The sequence below is a fragment of the Melopsittacus undulatus genome, chromosome 13 (genome assembly GCF_012275295.1).
Source record: "Melopsittacus undulatus isolate bMelUnd1 chromosome 13, bMelUnd1.mat.Z, whole genome shotgun sequence".
NCBI lineage: Eukaryota > Metazoa > Chordata > Aves > Psittaciformes > Psittaculidae > Melopsittacus > Melopsittacus undulatus.
Genome location: NC_047539.1, coordinates 9,528,778 through 9,543,849, shown reverse-complemented (window position 1 = coordinate 9,543,849; position 15,072 = coordinate 9,528,778). Strand labels below are relative to the sequence as shown.

Sequence of the window (15,072 nt, the reverse complement as noted above, 5' to 3'; positions counted from 1 at the left end):
TGTGCTTATGCTTAGGTCTTAAGCTAATTCCATTGCAAGCATTAACATCTCTATGCACTAATATCCTACTTAATAAATACTGAAAAGTTATTTTATTAACCCAAACATGCTTTAGTACTACCTGAGTCGTGCATTCCACATCCAGTTAACGGGACCAGTTAACATGACGAGTCTGGGCTCGCTTGATGCCAACCATGATAGCCTGAGGTAGTGTTTGAGCACATTTTACAGGAGTGCAGGAGACAACAGGACTCCTCATCCGAGGAATCTTACAAATGGCAAAAATCCCACCCCAAACTGGCTGGAGCTACAGCCAGGTCACCTGAGTTCCGCCTCAGGAGAGCTTCACCAGCCTGGCCTTGCCCAGGCAGGCAGGTAGGAATGTCAGGCTGCTGCTGCGCGATACCTCGATGGCACTGAAGCTGATAACATACCTCGCTTTTAAAGCCAAACTTAGGCCACTGCCTTTTTACTGTCTGGATTTGCAATAGCTGCTACTTGCTATGTTCCCTTGCAATCTGGGGCTCAGATATACTCAAGAGCTCTTTACATACATCTGCTACTCCTCCACAGCAGGGCTCCAGGTTCATTACTTGCCCCTTTTGACTGTATTATTTTTATGCTGCTGTAATCAAACCCATTTAACACCCACCCCCTTGTTTTCCCTGCAAAGGCTCTTGGTTTCAGTTAGCTTTCTGACCCCGGTCACAGGAGGCAGGCGGTTCACATCACCACATCAACAGCAGGTTGTCATTTCCTACCACAGGAAGCTATTCCAAATCTATTAAAAAAGTGCTCCTTTCAAACCGAACCTACAATTGTTGCTAAGTGCCCACAACAATTAAATACCTCCCATCCCTTCCAATACATTATGTATACTGAGATCAAGTCATGAGTTGATCTTGTGACTGCTGGAAGGCTAAGAGGGGAATGAAAAATCGGAGTTTAGCCGAGTGCAATTTGAGCCTTTGGGAATTGTGCTTTCCAGCTTTCCTCTCTGTCATGGAAGTTGTAAAATGAAGGAACAGCAATTTTAAAATCATCATTTCAGGATAGAAGACTGAAGGAAACAGACCAGTCACCTTCCCTGGGCCATGCGATCACAGGACTCTGCTGAAATCATGGGAATGGGCAAGCAGTTTTCTTTTGCAGATTCATCCAAGTTGGCCCCAAACCCAAAGGCCAAATCTTGTTCAGACCTTCTGAATACTAGAAATGACAGCTTCTGTCGTTACCTACTCACAAAAACAACATTAAGGAAAGAACTGCACAGCCAAAGAGCTCATAAAGGGAGAACTATTTCACCTTCACTTCCCCTCTACTCCCTCTGGAGGGAATCTTTGCCCTTCCTAAAAGTTGACTGGAAGGTTTTAGTGCTCCTGCTGCTGGAGGAGTTACCTGGTAGACAGAGTTCCTGCTTTTATTAAGTTTAACTGAAATAATTCTTTTGATGGCTTAGAGGATAGGAGACAAAGCTTACAAGGCTTCAAGAAGTCCACCCTTAAGACTACGACTACATTATGAAATCATCATTAACACTTGTCACCATTCGATCAGCCAAATTTCACTGGAGAAGCATTCATCAAAACTGGTTCTTCCTGAAACAACTGAAATCAGCATTTACAAAAGGTGAACATCTCCAGGCAAAACAACCCCAACTTAAAGAAACCCCTGCAGATTCTCAATGTTCTCTTAACTCTGGAGGAGATGTTTGATGATCTGCGTCAGTAGCAAGCAGCTACACATCCACTGAACATGCTATTTTAAGCAGCAGGTGCCCCTATGGCATAGGATCACCCCATGCTTCAGCTTCTAGATGTACAGCTTTTCACAGATCCCATGTACACAATGGCCTAACCAGGAGATGAAACACAGCTAGAGGACGACCACCACTGCTGAAGTCTCTCCTGTGATACTCCTGCTAACCAGGCAAAACCAGTTCACCTCTTGATGGCAACAGAGACTTTTAACCAGAGAACCAGAGTTCATTAGTATGGTTATTCCTCTCAGAACATTCTGGCCCAAATCCCAAGGAACAACACAGGACACTGGAGGGAGCTAAGGAACAACACAATCTGGGTTTATTCCTCAGATACAAAGTCTCCACATATACAGAGAAGTGGTGTCTTCAGGCAGGACACCCCTTCCTGGATGCAAACAACAGTTTGGTGAATATACTCACTGACAGCTTTGCAAACTGTTCCCCACAGATATTTTTTAGTGTTTATCTGATATTTTCCATTTGCTACTGCAGCAACCCCTTTACTGGGAGCATCGTTCAGGCCAGTTCAAGACATTTTTCGGTAAGGTACATATAAGACAGTTGTGCAATATTAACAACAGAGAAAAAATGATGCAGAATAGAACAACAACAACCCCCCTGTGGAACATTTTACACAGAAAGAGATCCTTGAGGACTCTTGCAAGCCTCAAGTAACAATCTTACCTTCTGGGCTGGGACCGGCATTCTTCTTCCCCACTGTCTGCCTCCTGCATATACAGGAAAGGAGAAAAAAGTTAATATACTTTAATAAATGCAGAATCCAAAGGCTTGCATCTCACTGGTCTGATTGTAGAAGGCAAAGGAAACTCTCCCTGCTTCTGCATGTCGCTGTCAGTGCAGAGGAGCTCACTCCCTGCTCAGCTGTCACTTCGTGTTCTCTCAAAACTCACTTAAGAACTCAACATCCCAAGGATTTTTGCCATTGCAGGACTTAGCATGCTCTGGTGTGGACTTCCAGTGACCCCTGCCAAACAAGGCAGGCTGAGTAAACACATAGTTTACTTCTGGGCAAAAACCTCTGGGTTTTTCAGTTACCTTTACATAGATCATATTAATTCACAGTCAATGCCAGCAATCAAGTGTAAAAATCCACAAAACCAGCAAGTAGTGAACTGACAAATAGGACTGGGTGAGTGCAGATAGATTAGAAAGTAGAAACTTGACATGCTATGCTGCTTCAAATGCAAAATTAATATGCACAATCTCTACCATGCTGTGGGATTTTACCAAGCCTACCTACTAAAGCCCAAAGCAATATCTCAGTAGAGATCTCAGCAATTAATTCTCTGCTGCGCAGTATATTTACATAGGCATTCCTATGATCTTTGAAGGGTCTTTTAACAGCCCTGTTAAACTAAGACACTAACACTGCAGTTGTCATCACTGGCTTTGCCCAATCCGCAACCTTATCCCACTACTTTGGGTTGCACTACCTGATGTAATGACCTCACAGCATTACGATGGTGGGGTTAGACAGGGATGACCAACATGAGCATAAGACTAGAACCACACCACCTTTCATTCAGGATGCAGCATCACCTTAAGGACTTGGTGGGCTAAATGTCCCAAGCAAGATCAGCAAGACAACCAACTGGGACCAGCATCAGCTGCACAGTTAGATTCCTTTGAACAAATCCATTATTTATCTCAGGTGATGCTGAAGATGGCATTAGCTGTTGTGTGTGTGTTTGTTATTGCTGGATCCTCCCAGCTTCTGCCAGCCCTGTGGGCTGACAAAATGTTGACTGGTGGGAGCAAGAGGTCAGAGGAGAAGGGAAGAGGTTTCACTACATGCAGGACAGCTAAAGACATGATGTGGTTTTGAATAAGCCAAAACAGATCAAAAGTGTGTATTTGGCTGGAGAACAAGTTCCTTAAACCCAGTTAGGTAAAACTACTGAAAGAGCGCTTGAGATCACTCCTGTGCTGTTCAGGAACCCAAGCTATGCAAACATTTTTAGTACTATAATGAGTGGCCCTTTCCACATGCCAAAAAAATCCTTGTCACAGCTACTAGCAAGCCTGCTATGGCACAGCCAAAAGTCCCACAAATGACAGGAGAAGATCCTGAAATACACAGATCATTTTCCTAGCTGTACTCCAAATTCAGCCTGCAAGAGCTCCATGTGGAGGAGGCTAGACATGGCCCAATTAATTACCATCTGTCATTGCTGAAGCTTCTTTAATATTAGACATGAATGTGGCAGATCCGTGTGAGGAGCACATCTATTCAGAATAGAGCTGTCTACAGGAACAGAACTGCAGACAAGTGCAATCTGAGCAAGAGATCCACTTCCAATACCTGCGATGTTCTCCCATCTTCATCCGATCAGTCATCTTCTTTGCAAACGCATCTGTACCTTCTCATGAACAGAGGGCATTCAACATGAGAGAAGATACAGCCAATGTTCCCATATTTCAGGTATCCCACTGCTATTTATCTTCTACAAGTCCATCCACAATATCCAGTGTATTCCATACCCATCCTGCAGTTCTCTGTACTGTGTTCTGGCCACTATGTATTTCTGCAGCTGCAAAACATCACAAAAACCTTAGGAACCATCTGTCAAAACTAAGCTGCAATGACAAGTCACCCCACTAGAGGGGAGGGCAGGACAGAGATGTGCCCACTGCATGGTCAAGTGCAAGCTGTAGTGAAGGCAATGACTCCAATACTGGCAGGAGCATCAAAACAAGCACCTTCACATTTTCTTGCCATTTTCAGAGTATTTCCAAAGAGGAGGAAGTATTTCTGGCTGCACAACAGTTTATCAGCCAAAGAATGGATCAAAACATCCCTTCCTGAGGACATCTTTGAAAAGGCAGTTTAGACTTTGAGAAGGACCATATCTGGATAGCACCCTTGGATACTGAGCCCAGCCATTTGGAGGTGTGACCTGTGATGGTGACTTTTGCACAGGCAACATCAGGAACCCTGGTCCTGACCCAGGTTCACCATGCCCTGCAGCACTTATGCTGTACTTACTGCAATGGGTACAAGAGACAGCAGCTTGTATAAGAGACAAATGCTCCTTGGAGATTCCTGATGCTGGATTGCTCCAGCCTCAAACCAGCTTCCTCCACCAGCCTGCAAGGAGGAGGAAGCTGAGCCGCACTGATGAGCTCCAGAGGGAGTCATGCCCTGTTTTCCTTGACCAGAAACAGAGGCCTCAGGGGAAATGGAAGGAATGAGTCGCATCGCTCTAAACTAGGCCACGATATTAAATGCAGTTTAAAGTGAAAGATGAAAAATTCCATCTCTGCTCCTTTCAGGCCATGTAGGACAGAATATGCAAAACATTAATCCTGTTTGTGCTTTGATCCTCTGCCAACTATCTGTCATCAAAAGAGCAAGGGAGAGGAGAGACATTTCTGAGTGCTATTCTGTTCTACACAATGGGAGTCGCTCCATGTCACGCAAACAGTTCTGCTCTTAGAAATCTCCCTTTTGCAGGCTGATGTAATGATAAACAAGAGTCAGTCTGCATTCCTTGTGTACAGGGGCTGGAGCTGTCTGCCTGTAGTTAACATTGCACTGTAAGAGATATGATTATTAGCATAAGCAATGTGTCTAACATTCACTTCATTTCTATTAACCAAGGAACATTTCACACAGACTACACCCTAAAAAATACATCTTTCAAACCTTGAAAGAGATTCCGATTTAATAACTACGTGCTCCATGTGATTTTATGCCAACATACCTGACTGTATAGACAATGCCTGGGAAGTGTTTATCAGGAGTGTGACTGGTCACAGCCATCAATATCAAAGCACTGGCAATTGAGGCAGTTTTCACCCCACAAGTCAACATTTTGCTCCCAGCTGCCACATGCACACTTCAGACATTACAGAACTCCTCTCCTCCTTCTGTGTTTTCTAAATCTTGGCCAGGATTTGCTTTTTGGATGGGCAGCTCCAGTACTTTCATTGTGTGGTACGCTTTCCCCCTTTACATAAATCCTCTGCACAGCAACAAACACCAGCAGTGAGCGATCCCGAATTCCTCATAGGAAGGCAGAACCAAGAGGAAAAACCACTTCCACTTCTTGAAGCTGTTAATTTTCAGAGTCAGTACTGTTCTTTTTCTTTAAAGATCCTTAACAGGGGCAGAGAGACCTTGTGCAAGAGCACGAATGCAGAAGCTCTTTTGTGAGAAGCTCCATGAGACAAAGAACTTGAAGCTATTTTAACCTCTCCTAGTGAAGTGCAACTGGCTGCTTCTTATTTATACAACAGAAAATTAGTCAATATAGATCCCCCCAAACCTGCAGCAAGATTCAGATCTAGCCAGGCCACCAGAGAAGCTTTCCACTGAACACTGTCAGCCACCATTATGTGAACAACTCTGGACCCAGTCTCAAAGGAAATACTACAAAGAAAAGGCTTGTAATTAAATGAGCAATCTTCTAGTTCTCTGCCTCCCCTTTCCTTGGCGCGATCCCATCCAGTTGTTCAAACACACACTAAGTGCCTCTGAGCTGAACACGACCTTTGCTGGGAAGACAGCAGCTGCTTCAGTCAAATCAGAGGTTGTGCACCCAGGCACAGATCCAGTTGTTAATCCATGCAAACACTCCTCTTCATAGCATCCCCCAGACTCCCAGGGTATCTTTGTTTGGGCTACAGTGCACTGCAAGCTTCTCCATACATGAGCTCCCCTTGTGTGTCAGCACGTTTTAAACAAGTCAGTACAAAAACCATCCTGCCTTAACTGTTACCCAATGCATGGATAACCCAGTCTGGTCAAGTATCGCAGAGAAGGTGCCATTACTGCAGCCACAGCCTTTCCTCTAGTGCAATACAAGTCACACAGAGATAAGGGCATACAATGGACATTCAGATACCTTAGGGCTTGACTCAACTCTCGACACTGATACACAGTGATATTAGAGATGCCCTGGGGTATCCAACATCTGCATGGACTGACATGAGATGCCCAGTGAAGCAACTGAATAGAGGCCATTTAAATCCAAGGGACCAGGATCAGTGCATGGACATCACATAGAACTGAAAATCAGCACCTTCCAAGATGAAGCATCTGACAGATGCTGATTCAAGAGCAGGCTCTGCACAAAGCTGTTCCTATCAATTATCTCAAATTATGTGCTGGAACAAAGTAAGACAAACATTTGAGTCAGATTGCCAAAGATCTATTACACATTTCTGGAGCAGAGAGACTTTCATGCAGTCTGAGTTCTATCAATCTCTTAAATAAACTGTGTTAGCAAAAAGCCCACACATATGCATTTGCAGTAAGGCTGAAGTGCCAGCAACAACACTGGCTGGTAAAAAGAAACGAGGGCTGACTCCAGAACCTGGGTTCATGAAAGGTTGCCTTTTTATTTGCAAGAAACCCAAGCAGTTTGGTGATTTGACAGCCAAAGTTTGCAGTTCCACAGCTGCCATATGAGGAACAAAGACAAAATCTGCAGCAGTTTGTGGGAACTGATTTATTCGGTGTATTATGGAAACCATCAACACGGTGGCAATGTGCAGGTACTCACATAGAGGATGGGTCGCAAAGCTGAACTGAAAACCAGTTCACTTCAGAATCCTTCAGTCTCTGGAGATGCTGAACCTTAACCATTGCTGAAAGTTATGAAACTAATTAATGAAGTCACCTGGTGTGCTCTAGAGAAGCAGCTCATTGCTGCTTTCCCAAATACATCTGTCATTAAACACTCTTATAAATAGAAGCTGCTACCAGGAAGCCTTTAAGTTTGACATAAAAGTCCTTCAAAAAGCTAAGCTGAGCAAACTAGGCCACAAAGGGGAAAGGGGAGAGCCACGCTGTGTTTTGCATAGCGCTTTTACCTCTCCAAAGCTATAGGGATCAGGGGCGAACAGGCAGCTTCCTCCAGCCATCTCTCATCTCTCACTATTTACATGAAATGCTTTGAATGAACACTGGTTTCCTCCTCACATTTCTTCTGTGTTTGAGGTTCCACATAAGCAACAGCTTTCTGCAGTCAAGTGTTCATTCAGGGGTTGGCATTCCTCAGATTGTTTTCTGTATCACTTTGCTGTGTCAGTAATTGGTATATTTAGGTCAAAGACACCGCGCTCCTGCTCTGGAGAGAGGAAAAAACCTCAACAAGTTCCTTATCAAAGCTTCCATCTTCCTGCTGGAGCTAAGAGATTTATGCAAACTGTTTAGATTAGGCCTCGATAAAACTGCAGAAGTAAAGCTCAGACTCTTGAAGGCAAAAAATTAGAAGCTTCCAACTGGTACGACGAGAGCCAGATGAGAAATGCAGTGTGACACAGCCTGCTACGCTACCCACCGGGGCAGGTTTAAAAGGAGATTACTGTCAACTGAATTTGCGCAGTGAAAGAACCCTGCCTGATGGGGAGTACAACAGCTTCCGCCTTAATCGCAGATGCACCCGAAGGGGGAGGGAGCAAAAAAGAATACAAACTTTGTGGATACATATACATATGAAATATCACTACACCAAAGCAGTGTCACACATGACCTTTCTAGGCTGTGTAGTAGCGAATTACCTCCAGACATTTACAAACACCAAGAAAAAGCCTAAAAACCTATTGACTCCCTGAAGAGATCTTTCCTCTGACTTTCAGAAAGCCTTTAACACTGCACAAGTAAGACAGAAAAGGCAGGTATTTAACATAATGATGATGCTTTGCTAGATTAACACCTCCCAGAACCCTGAAGATACTGGCTTAATCTCCTTTTAGGCAAAGCTAATGAAGTTGCCCACTGTGTATCTTAAAATCCAGTAGCATTTGTTGCCCTGCCACAGCAACAAATGCTTATGTTGATAGGACAATTGTGAGAAAACTCACTTGCTGTATGAACCCAGACACTGTTTTCATACATATTTAAGGTACAGTTTACCTAAGACCAAGTCAGAGATAAGCATGTGTACACTGGTGAAGCACAGGGCAGGGCTTTTACCCAATGAACAGTCTGTGATGAAAATGAAATCCCAGCTCCAAAGGGTACCCCAAAGAGCAGCTGTTCATTATCCATCCATGCAGGGTGACACATATACATGTATGAAATTGGCCCTGCGCAATTCAGGATGGACATTCACACCTTGGACCTGCTCCAGTCACTACCTGCTCATACTCAGACCTTGCTCAACCTCCCAATGCACTCCAGAGCTTTCAGAAGCAGGGTGGCCATGTGCATCTCCTCACCCAGAGGACTGACAGCTCCACCTTGGAAGCTGGGGGAGTCTCCTAAACTGCTGCATTAAAAGACAGCTAGAACTGAACAAGGATGAAGGAGCCTGAAAAGCACACTGGTTGATGAGCCATATGCAGGGAAGTTGGAGATGTGAAACTGCAGCTGATAACCTTCCATCATTTGTGATCAATACTATTAGGCATTACAAGGAATAAGGACATAGACCAGACATAGCAGATGCACATCACAGCTTCTGGTGTAAGTCAGTTTCCCGTTGAAATGAACAAACACTAAATGTGCTTTTAAAAGAGGAAAATATTTGGGTTTCGCTCATGTTGAAGGGCTATTTTAGGAGGAGGAAGGTGGAAGGAAGGGAGGTACACTGCAAAGGGAAGGGTCTTTGTCTTGCAATCAGCCATCTTCCTGTTAGCTTCTTGTTCACCTTGGTGTGCACTCACAGCAGTCTCATTTGTATCCCTGCTATAGTCATCCCCATTAAAAACCAGGAGGTTATTCCAGGGCTCTGTGCAGGCACAGTTCAAATTGTAACTCCAGAGCTTTGACTTCTCCCAGAATGTATAGCAGGGTCACTAAAGCAATGCCGATTCACCTGCCACATACATTAAATCTATTATACTCATAAAGGGACAAGAATAGAGCTTATCTGGATACCATTCCTATTTACGTCCAAGCTGTGCCAGCACAATCTCTTGTTAGAAGTCTAATTCGTGGTCAGTAGCAGCATGGCCAGGCATTGCATTTTCATTTTGACAAGTTGCCTTTAACTGCACAGAGGGAGGCACAAGCAGCCATCCATGAGACACATTTGAGTTCCATTTTCACCCCATACCAGCTCAGCAGGCGAGTGGCTGCTGTACCACACAAGCATCCTTCTGCCTTCCAGAACATTAGAAGAGACTCTCACCCCCTCATCTCTTCCGAGATCCAATCCCTGCCAGCTCCCATTAGAGCTCCCCTTGCCATAATGAATATACGACAGTGGATGGGTTAGGAGCAGCACAGAAATCTTCCTGACCTACCTGATCTGCAAGCACCAGCAGCCAGGCCACGCAGGGCCCTTGGCCTCCTGCATCAGGAATTAAAAGATGGGTTTCTGGATGAAACAAATTCTCCAAGTGAGAGGTTATTTATCACTTGTGGAGGTGAAATCGAGACTCTTTAAAGGGAGCAGAGCAACACTCAGTCCTTTCAAACTCCACAATACTCAACCTCTGAAAAGCAACATCGAGAGGAAGTCATTAATATTTCAAATTCTTAACATTGCTTAACCCTGAATCGGTGTCGAATGGTATAATTACAAGTTGCAAATTGTCACCTCGCATTTGGGAGAAAAACAGGGAAAAAAAGGTGGTATCTAAGCAACTACATGGTGCAGCGTGTCTGGATGCAGCAGCATCTGCGCTGGCACTCACAGGCGGCTATTGCACAACCCTGGATTGGAGCAGGAGCGCAGCCGGGGAGTCTCTGCTCTATTGCAGTGACAGATCTGGAACAGAAGTGGCTGGTAAGTGGTTTAACAGCAGGAGTTGAGACTCCGTATCAGAAGAGGAATTGGCAGCAAAGTCTCTTCACCTCTAGCCTCTATCTGGGTAGGGAACAGAAAAAAAGCCCCAAGTGTTTCAGGCAAAACTTCAAAAGGAATTGCTGGGACATGCAGGACACAAAGCAGAGTCCTGGGAGAGCAGAGGGAAAGGAAAGCCTGAAGATATTCCCTGGCAAGACACCGCAGAGAGAATCACAAGGTACAGAGTGTGCTCCTTGTTCACATCCTCCATCCCCAGGGTGCAGCACAGCCTCCCAGTTGCCCTGCTTCTAGCAGGGGACCACTGCTACCAGAACTGGAACATAATGGTTATAAACAGCTCAGAATCACTCACTTCTTTAAAACATACACCCAGGTATTAGTCTCCTGCTGTTGGAACTGAAGCCAGCATGCTGAGCCATTTTCTTGCCTGATGCAAGCTGGTTTATAGGCTCTTGTACACTGTCTCTCAACAGCAGTGTTCTGCCTACACTCTCTCAGCACTCCATGCCTACAGCCAACTGGAGACACAAGGGCCTAGGCAGTTTCTGAGGGCCCAAACCCAAGGCATCAACTCAAACACCTCCTCCAACAGCACTTAAAGAGAAAAAAGAGAAAGGAAAATGCAGCTGAGGAGTAGAACAGGGTTTTCTGGATGAGTCAAATATGAGCAGAACAAAGTTGCATAATGACTGCCCCTTGACTCTTGTTATTTCTCCCAGCCAGCTCCTCCAAAAATCTCTTTGTTATTGTTTATTTGGGTATCAGTCCAAATTGCTGTGGGAGGAGAGAAAAGGGAAAAAGGAAATGCTGTCAAGCTATTAATTCTAGTACTGGAGTCATCCAGCACTATCCCATCTACTAACAAATCAGTGTCCTGTTTACTGCAACACTCTCTAGAGCCTGGAAGTTAAATACAAGAGAAACACATCTTACTCTCTTGCAATTGTGACTCCAGCATTGTGTCTCCTCTGCCCCTGCTTATTTACTTGCTGCTCAGCCCAGAGCAGCAGTGTCATTCCATATCTCTGGAGAGAGCAGGCAGCAGCAGGGGAAGCAGGCGCCTGGCAGCTGGGAGCATCATTCCTGAAATCTAAGCCTCTGTGAAACATTATATTGCAATAAAGGCCAGGCTGTGTCAAAAGCTGGGAACGACTGCAGCCACCACCCGTCCTCCCATTCTGCTTGAGAGAAAGGAAGTCACGTTCCTACACGTGTGTGTTGGTAACAAGAGAAAAGCTGCACTAAACCAGAATGCTGTGTAAGGTTTGGTTACTTCCCCCTCTCAAGATGCAAGTGCCACTAGCAGTGGGTACAGCTTGACCTGTCAAAGGGACATGCTTCCATAGAGCCAACTTGCCCTCGTTCTGTGCCAAACCTGGCTGTTCCCAGGAGCAGGAATGGCTGATGCAGAACCCCTGTGTCCAGAACAGCCGTTAATGACAGAAGAAGAGGAACACTGTGCCAAAGGCAAAGGAACCCCATTAGTCTTGGCACAAGACTGGATTTGCCTGACCCCTGGAAGTTCAATGGATGTATGAGATTTGTGGCCCTGCAGTACTTGTCTATATAATCCCAGCCTCCTTTTTGCCATCTGTTTCCTCTTCAGCAGACTGGCCATTAGAGACACAATGCTAAAACTCGTGTCTCCTTAGTAACAGGTTTCTGTTGATCTCTCCCAATCTTTCTATCAATCCTGTAATCTACCAGGATTTTCCCTGCAGGGATGCAGAACAGCATCAGTGGAAAAAATTATATAGGACAATACAAACACTTTGGGGCAAGGGTAGAAGGTATACAAGGGGAGTGCATGAAGTTATGAGAGCTACAGGTTTATTGAAACCAGATGTCCTCATTATGCTGGAGCAAGCCACCAACATACCTTCAGAGTGCCAGGTTTAAGATCTCATTGAGCACTCAGTGCTCCAGTATTTTCTTAAAGAGTTGGCAATTATTTTCCATCAAAAGGCAAACCCTACACATACCCTGCATCCCTAGGACCACCTTCTATAATACCCCAAATGTAAAATTGTTGCCAACCTCAACACACGCAGGTAAGGAAGGACTGTATTTCCAGTCTATAGAGACTGGTGCTCTTACAGCAGGTTTTAAGTTAGTGATTGCTGGCTGCCTTTGGTTCCTTAATCCCTAAATCCCCGCACTCTCTTCTTGAGGTTAATCCAGTTAAAACTTTCCCTTCCCTTTCGCTAGCACCTTGCATAAATAACCACCTGAAGAGCAGAGCTGTGGAAGCCAATGCTCAGCCTGCCCCTTTGTCCTGCTGCAAGAGACAGTGTACACTAAATATGTACTGCCTATGCCAGAAAAGGAAATTAAGATTAGCTAGGTAAGGGCAAAAGGCACTCCTTATGGATTGCTTAAATCAGCAGGAATCAATCATCCAGTCCAATCCAAATCCCCCAGTTGCTTTCTGCCTTAAGATAAGTAGAAACAGGTTTATGCTATACTAAGATAAAGCAGCCTTAAACCAGCATAAGCCTGTATGTCAAAATCCCCCTTTTTTGGAGGAGTGGAGAACTTGCCTTTGAGGTCAGCTCTAAATGAGATGGCTACATGATTATAGTCATAGAGACCATGTGGTATTTGGAAAAGCAACACTGATCAGCACAGGAAAATCACTTCTTTAGGCTTTGCCTGCTGATCTGGCCTTGCCAGCGCCCTTAGCACTGAGCCCTGTGGGCAGGAGAGGGAAGGCAGCAGAAGCAGGCAGCAGGTCCTCAGTGCCTGCCAGGAGGGGCCAGAGCAATAGACAGTCCAGCACATGCACATCAACAGTCTAACCCAGTGAAGATGTGTATTTGCCCAGCAGGAATCCTTAGAAGAGTCTTGCCCTTTCCCTCCTTTTCTGATGGGTGAGCCTGTACCCACTTCCAGTGGCACTGGTCCCCTGCGAGGGAGCCCTGTGTAACCTGCAGCATCTCCCTAGGCAGCCAGTGAGCAGTTACAAGATACATCCTTAACCTGGGACAGGCTTTAGGTCTGTGATCTGACAGACCACACAGATCATGCCCTGACATGTATCTGCAGGTCTTCTGCTCATTGTGAAGCTGTGCCAGAGCTCTGGAGCATCACATACTGTTGTAGAGCTGCCTGTCAGGCAGAAAACACTGTACATGGGCTCCCTGGGGCCTGCCAAGCTCTTCAAACTATGCACTAGAGCCAGGACTTGCCCATAAGCTCTTTGTGTTCCTGGTCATTCACAACTAAGAGAAAGAGTAATCTGGTTTTGAGGACTATTATACTGGGGTAAGTAGGTGTGGGGTAAGAGGACACAACAAGGAGCGAGGTGCCTGTACAGATGTTTCTAACTCCATTTGTGCAGATGTGGAAAGCCGGCACTCGGTCTCTGGTGCATACTGAAATGCTCGTTCTGAACGGCTGATCAGTCAGAAGTGGAATGTTTCTGCATTCATGGAGTAGCTATTTTAGGATTACATTATGCACTGTGCTTCCATTAATAGGTACACTAATAAAAAAGAGGTGTTACACCCAGCAGTGCATTTGCCTCGGACCCGAGTGCTGCATGTACAAACACCAGGGTGAGCAGGGGAAAGCTAATGAACCCTGGTACTGACAAGCCACACGGTTTTTCACAGCTCCAGGGATCACCTAGCCATTAGGCTTGCCAAATATTGATGGAACAGGTCAAATCACTACATTCACTGGCCACCTCTGCTCCAGGCCTGTCAAGCTGCATCATCCATGAAGGTTTAACAGCCATAGGAGTCACCAAAGTGAAAGGCAGGCTATTGTATCTCACACATCCTGCAGCTCTGAAGGAGACCGACCCAGATACTCTCAGTTCAGACACCAGTTTCCCTGCTCATATTGCCCATGGTCTCTACCACTGCCTTCACTCAATGATAACTCATACCCATCTACACCGTCTGGATCTCCTTTCCAGGCCGTGGAGTCCCACAGTTCTTTGACAAGCTGAAAGTTCCCAGGAACTCATTTTGGAGCAAGTCAAGAACTCTGTTTTTTTAAGTGAACAAAACTCAAATTATGAAGTGAAGTCAAGATTCCATGAAAGCCAAAGGCAATTTTAGGGAAAATAGATCCTTGTGTTTGGCCAAGACTCACCCCTCTCCCAGTGTCTCCTGCATGCATTAAGATTGCAGCTGCATCCATAAAACTCACACACAATCACCCATCAACTCTAACATGCAGATTTGTTTCTTCCACCCTCTCCAAGGCTGAGCTGCGATATCAGGGTTTGATCAATGTGGTTTTCTGAGAGGGAGGACTGAAAGGGCTAAGAAGAGAAACATGAAAACAAGCACTTAGCCAAACAGCACAGATAAGTTCCATGCCAATGGCACAAGGATATTATTGGAATTTCAAAAATCATTGATCTTAACACAGGGCAGATTCAGCATAAAGAGTCAGGTTTCTGTCGATAGTTCTGCTTTTACTAACAGCTTTATACAGATCATTTTGAAGATCAAAGCCATAGAATCCAAAAGGTACCCGTATAATAAATCTCATTAAAACTAGAGCAGGTCAGCGCTCTGATGAACTTAAGCTGTAGATCCTTCTAATGCTCTTGAAGAGTTTGGGTGACCAGCC

General features: G+C 45.1%; 1 protein-coding gene across 2 annotated transcripts in view; it reads right to left on the bottom strand.

Annotated features, from left to right (window-relative positions):
* The window catches only part of SSH2 (slingshot protein phosphatase 2), a 92,294-nt gene that overhangs the window by 60,319 nt on the left and 16,903 nt on the right, over positions 1–15,072 (bottom strand). For both annotated transcript variants that reach the window (XM_034068731.1, XM_034068730.1), the window contains exon 2: positions 2,447–2,490. In XM_034068731.1, coding sequence (XP_033924622.1) covers positions 2,447–2,490 — 44 coding nt within the window. The remainder of the gene's footprint in view (positions 1–2,446; positions 2,491–15,072) is intronic.